This window comes from Penaeus japonicus, unplaced genomic scaffold (genome assembly GCF_977035675.1).
Source record: "Penaeus japonicus unplaced genomic scaffold, GWHDUDI00000001_assembly GWHDUDI00000013, whole genome shotgun sequence".
NCBI lineage: Eukaryota > Metazoa > Arthropoda > Malacostraca > Decapoda > Penaeidae > Penaeus > Penaeus japonicus.
In genome coordinates this window covers 34,070,826-34,075,825 of record NW_028234415.1, presented here as the reverse complement: position 1 = coordinate 34,075,825, position 5,000 = coordinate 34,070,826, and the positions used below count along the sequence as shown (strand labels likewise).

Below are 5,000 nucleotides of genomic sequence, written 5' to 3'. Positions count from 1 at the left end.
ATGAATGTCAGTGACGTTTTTATTTATCAGAGGATATGCCAGAATTTAGATATCAGCTGATATACAAACAGGATTAACGAGTTGATTCGAACCTGCTCTTTGTAGTCACGAATTCATCTTCATTTATCATATTTCGTTAATATTATGATTTACCGGATGATTTAGTGAGTTTTATTTCGACGCGAAGAACAAACATGATGACAGATAATATAGGAACGGACGAGAGACAAGCAGAAATAAAGAATAAAAAGCAAGCAGAGAGAGACCGATCCCCGAAGCACCAGAGCGAGTTCGAATCCCTGATGGCGCGTGTTCGAAGCCTCGTCCGCTCCACCTGGAAGTCCTTCTCGTACGACCACCACCACAACCTGCAGCGCCTCCGCCAGGATGCTTCGGACTGTGCGGCCGCCTTCCTGCTCTCCTGCCTCTTCTGCCTCGTCTGCGCCGCCTCCTTCACCGTAATCGAAGGCGGTTACCAGGAGGAGCTCCGCGCGTTGAAAGCCAGCGAGCGAGAAGAGGTCCTTGCCCGGATCCTTCTACAGGAGAGTGAGGCCGTCGAGGAACTGTGGCGGGCGGCGCAAGAGTCCATGTCCGAGGAAGAGTGGAAGGGCGTGGCGATGCGGAGGTTACAAGAGGTGAACGAGGCTGCAATTGCGCTGCGAGGGTGTGAGATGGGGGAGGTTTCCGAGGCGAGTGATTGGGGGATAATGGACAGCTTTGTGTACATGTTGACTGTCACCACAAGCATTGGTGAGTCATCACTCCTCCTATTAGGACGATGATTGTTATTACTTCTATTATTGTTGGTGGTGTTATCATTACTATTTTAGTATTATTGTTTTTATTGTAACTATCTTCATGATTTATTCTTTCTATTTATGCATTTGTATATAGTTATAAGAAAGATTTTTCATTATCAGATTTTTTGCTTTTGCTTTTGATTTCGTTATTATCACTAGCATTATTATTGTCTTTATCGATATTGTTGTTATTATCATTATTTTTAGCTTTAATATCAATATTGTTATAATTATTATTATTATAATGTCCTATTACTGAATAACCCTCATGTTATTCAGCAGTTCGGTACGTTAATGTATTACTGTATATTTCATCGTTTCAGGTAGTTGTTAGTCTATTTTCTTCTCATTCTCTATCTGTCTGTTTCTCTTTCTGTCTTTCTTTCTATCTTCTCTTCTCTTCTCTTTTCTTCTCTTCTCTCTTTCTCTCCTCCCTTCGTCTGTCCAAAAGTATTATGGCCACCCCATCCGTCAATCAGACGTTCCCTCCTTCACTTACTCCCTTACTCCACACACCCTTGCTCTTTATACTTTCAGCCATCCACACCCATCCTTTTCCATTCGCTTTCTCTCATCCTCCCTCTTCCTCTCTTTCACTCACATACTCTACCTGTCTCTCTGTCATCCCACCTCCACCAAACTCTCTCATCCAATAACTATCCACCCATCCATCCACCCATCTTTCTCTCCTCCCTCATTTCCTTACAAAACTCGCTCTCTCTCTTCTCTTTCTCTCTTTCTTCTCTCTCTTCCTCTCTCGTCTCTCTTTCTCTCTCTTCCTCTCTCGTCTCTCTTTCTCTCTCTCTCTTCTCTCTCTTTGTTTCTCTATCTAACTATCTAGTTTTCTCTTTCGTCTCTCTCTCTCTTATCTCTCTATTTCTTCTCTCCCTCTCTCGTCTCTCTCTCTCTCTTCTCTCTCTCTTCTCTCTCATCTCTCTCTCTCTCTCTCTCTCTCATGTCTCTCTTCTCTCTTTCTTCTCTCTTTCTTCTCTTCTCTTTCTCTCTCTCTCTCTCTTTCTCTCTCTCTCTCCCTCTTGTATTCTCTCTCTCTCTCTTTCTCTCTTCTCTCTTCTCTCTCTCTTCTCTTCTCCTTTCTCTCTCTCTCTTCTCTCTTCTCTCTTTCTTCTCTCTCTTTTTCTTTCCCTCTCTCTTTCTTCTCCCTCTCTTTCTTCTCCCTCTTTCTTCTCTTTCTTTCTTCTCCCTCTTTCTTCTCTTTCTTTATTCTCTCTCTTTATTCTCTTTCTCTCTCTCTCTCTCTCTTTCTTCTCTCTCTCTCTCTCAATCTTTCTCTCTTTCACTCTCTCTCTCTTCTCTTCTCTCTCTCTTCTCTCTCTCTCTCTCTCTCTCTCTCTCTCTCTCTCTTCTCTCTCTCTCTTCTCTCTCTTCTCTCTCTCTCTCTCTCTCTCTCTCTTCTCTCTCTCTCTCTCTCTCTCTCTCTCTCTCTCTCTCTCTCTCTCTCTCTCTCTCTCTCTCTCTCTCTCTCTCTCTCTCTCTCTCTCTCTCTCTCTCTCTCTCTCTCTCTCTCTCTCTTATCTAGGTTACTGCTGCATCACTTGCACATCAATCTCGCCTACCCACACACACCAACATACCCAGAAGGCTCACACATACACACTCAAACAAACAACCCCCCTCTGTCTCTCTCTCCTGCCACATCGCCCCAACATACCCACATGACTCACCCACATGCCTCACCCACGGCCTCTCTCTCCTGCAGGCTACGGCCACATCGCCCCGAGCACCAGCGCCGGCCGCGCCCTCACCATCGTCTACGCCATCCTGGGCATCCCGATCTTCCTCATCCTCATGGCGGACTTCGGCAAGCTCTTCACCCGACTCCTGAAGGCGCTCTTCGTCTTCGTGAAGCGCCTCTACAGGACGGCCACCTGCAAGAGGTTCCGGCAGACGAAGCAGATGCAGGCCATGAAGGTTGGTTGGTTTGGGAGGCAGAGGGGAGAAAGGGGGACTGGTTTGGTAAGATGGCTTAGGGGGGGCGGGAGGGGGAGGGAGGGAGAGAGGGTGAAGCTTTCATTTGGGAAAACTTTTTTTTTTTCTGTCATCAATTATCATCATCTACAGGTGAGTGTTATGATTGTGATATTACTAACAGCTGATTTTTTTACAACTGATGACTAATCATATTACAGGACACACCTAAGAACAGTTACAGTATATATTCATACGTAATTCAGTCAAATAACATTTTATTTATGCTTTGAAGTGAGTGTCGTGTGTCATAGAGCATTAATTGGCAGTGCGTTTGAAAAGCGTGTGTTAATTTGCGATTTCATTTAACATTATTACGTTATGGAGTGCCTTGAGATTAACAGAGCGTGTTTATTAACACTTTCTTCCTTTTCCTCCTCCTTCATCCCTGGTATATCCTTTCTGTCATCTTATCCTACTTCTTGTGCGTCCTCACCCCTACCTCCTATCACCCTCTCCTTCCATCCCCCCTTCCTCACCCCATCCTTACCCCATCCTCCCATCCCCCCTTCCTCACCCCATCCTCACCCCCTCCTCCCATCCCCCCTTCCTCACCCCCTCCACCCATCCCCCCTCCTCCCATCCCCCCTCCTCACCTCTTCCACCATTACACCTTACTCTCATCCTCTCATCCTCTCATCCTCTAGTCTTCCCCCTCACCTTCCCCTGGTCCCTCCCCCTCCCACCCCCAGCCCATCACCACCGTCGTGCCCCCTACACCCCCCAGCGACACCCTGACCCCTCCCTTGGCCATTCCCGAGTCCACCTCCGCCGACTTCGAGAAACAACTCGAGGTCGAACTCCATAGCCGCTTAAGCTCAAGGAAGCAGACTCCGGGCCAGGCTTTCGAGGAGGAAGGGGAGAAGGGGGATAAGGACAAGAGGAAAGAAGAGGAAGAGGGAGAAGAAGACGAACCTCGGTACTGCTGCTTTTCGGTAAGGTTTCCTTTGTGTGTGTGTGTTTATTTGTAAATAAGATTTAAAAAAAAAAACAGGAGGTAGGGAAAACAAGAAGAAAGAGGAAGAACAAGAGGAAGAGGAAGGAGATGGCAGAGGGAGAAGAGCTTCACTGCAGCTTCATTTTTTACGGTAAGAGGCTTTAGCGCGTTATGATCTCTTGAAAGTTCCGTCTCTTCGGCTCACTCATAGATGGCGTTGTTGTGAGGATAAGATCCCGTTTTCTTTATGAGTTTCTTATCTTCTTTTTTTAATGCTGTTTATTTTCTTCTATTTATATGCTATTTATTTTCTTCTTTTTTTCTTGATTTGATTTTTTTTTCTCTCGCTCTCTTTCGCTCTCTTATTCATATCTCTCCGTTTTCATGTCTTGTTTTAGTTATCACTTTTTGTATTTTCGTTTTTTCGTTATTCCTCTTTCGTATTTTCGTTATTCCTCTTTCGTATTTTCGTTATTCCTCTGTTATTCGTTGTTTTGTTTTCTTCATTAGTCTCTTCTCTCGTTTTTTTTTCTAAAAATATGAAATAGACTAAATGGGATTCTCTTTAATTAACGCTGAATGATGAAAGTATTAATTATGAATTTTTGATTGGTCAGAAGTAATTGTATAATTATTCGAATACGTCATTTTCTTTATCTTGAAAAATATAGAATGATAGGAAACAAACGTAAAAAATGATCGTTATTAAAACACGATGGTAATAGTAATGATAATGATAATTTTGAATAAGCAACAACAATGGTAATGAAAATGATACAATAATGTCCACACTGATGATGATAATAATACAGATAACGATAATGATCACCGTAAAAATATTAATGATAACATCAAAACGAATGTTATGTGATGTTATGCTTCATATGCATAAATATTACATTTAATCGACCAAAAACGATGAATATTAAATGAAAGATTGGTCATAAAAAGTCTTAATGATTTATAATGATTTGGATGATTATGATTAAGAAATTAACTTATAGAAAAAAAACATATCATCAACAATTTCTTAAGCGATGTGTTATTTTTTCCCATTTCTGTTTACTTTTATTTTAAATATTTATTTTTTTATTCTATCTTCACCTCCCTTTTCCCTTTACTTATTTTTTCTCTTTCTTTTTCTTTCTTTTTTTTTTTTTTTTTTTTTTTTGTTTTTTGTTTTGCATTCCTCTATTTTTTTTATTTTCTATCATCGTTATTTCTATTTTTTCTTTCGTTCTCTTATTGTCTTTCTCTATCCCTCTTCTTCCTCTCTT

The 5,000-nt window shown here is 42.1% G+C and overlaps 1 protein-coding gene across 1 annotated transcript in view; it reads left to right on the top strand.

Moving 5' to 3' along the window:
• The window catches only part of LOC122264773 (potassium channel subfamily K member 18), a 76,632-nt gene that overhangs the window by 51,150 nt on the left and 20,482 nt on the right, over positions 1-5,000 (top strand). The window contains exons 6-7 of the mRNA XM_086542944.1: positions 2,518-2,729; positions 3,434-3,721. Of these exons, the coding sequence (XP_086399070.1) occupies positions 2,518-2,729; positions 3,434-3,721 (500 nt within the window). The remainder of the gene's footprint in view (positions 1-2,517; positions 2,730-3,433; positions 3,722-5,000) is intronic.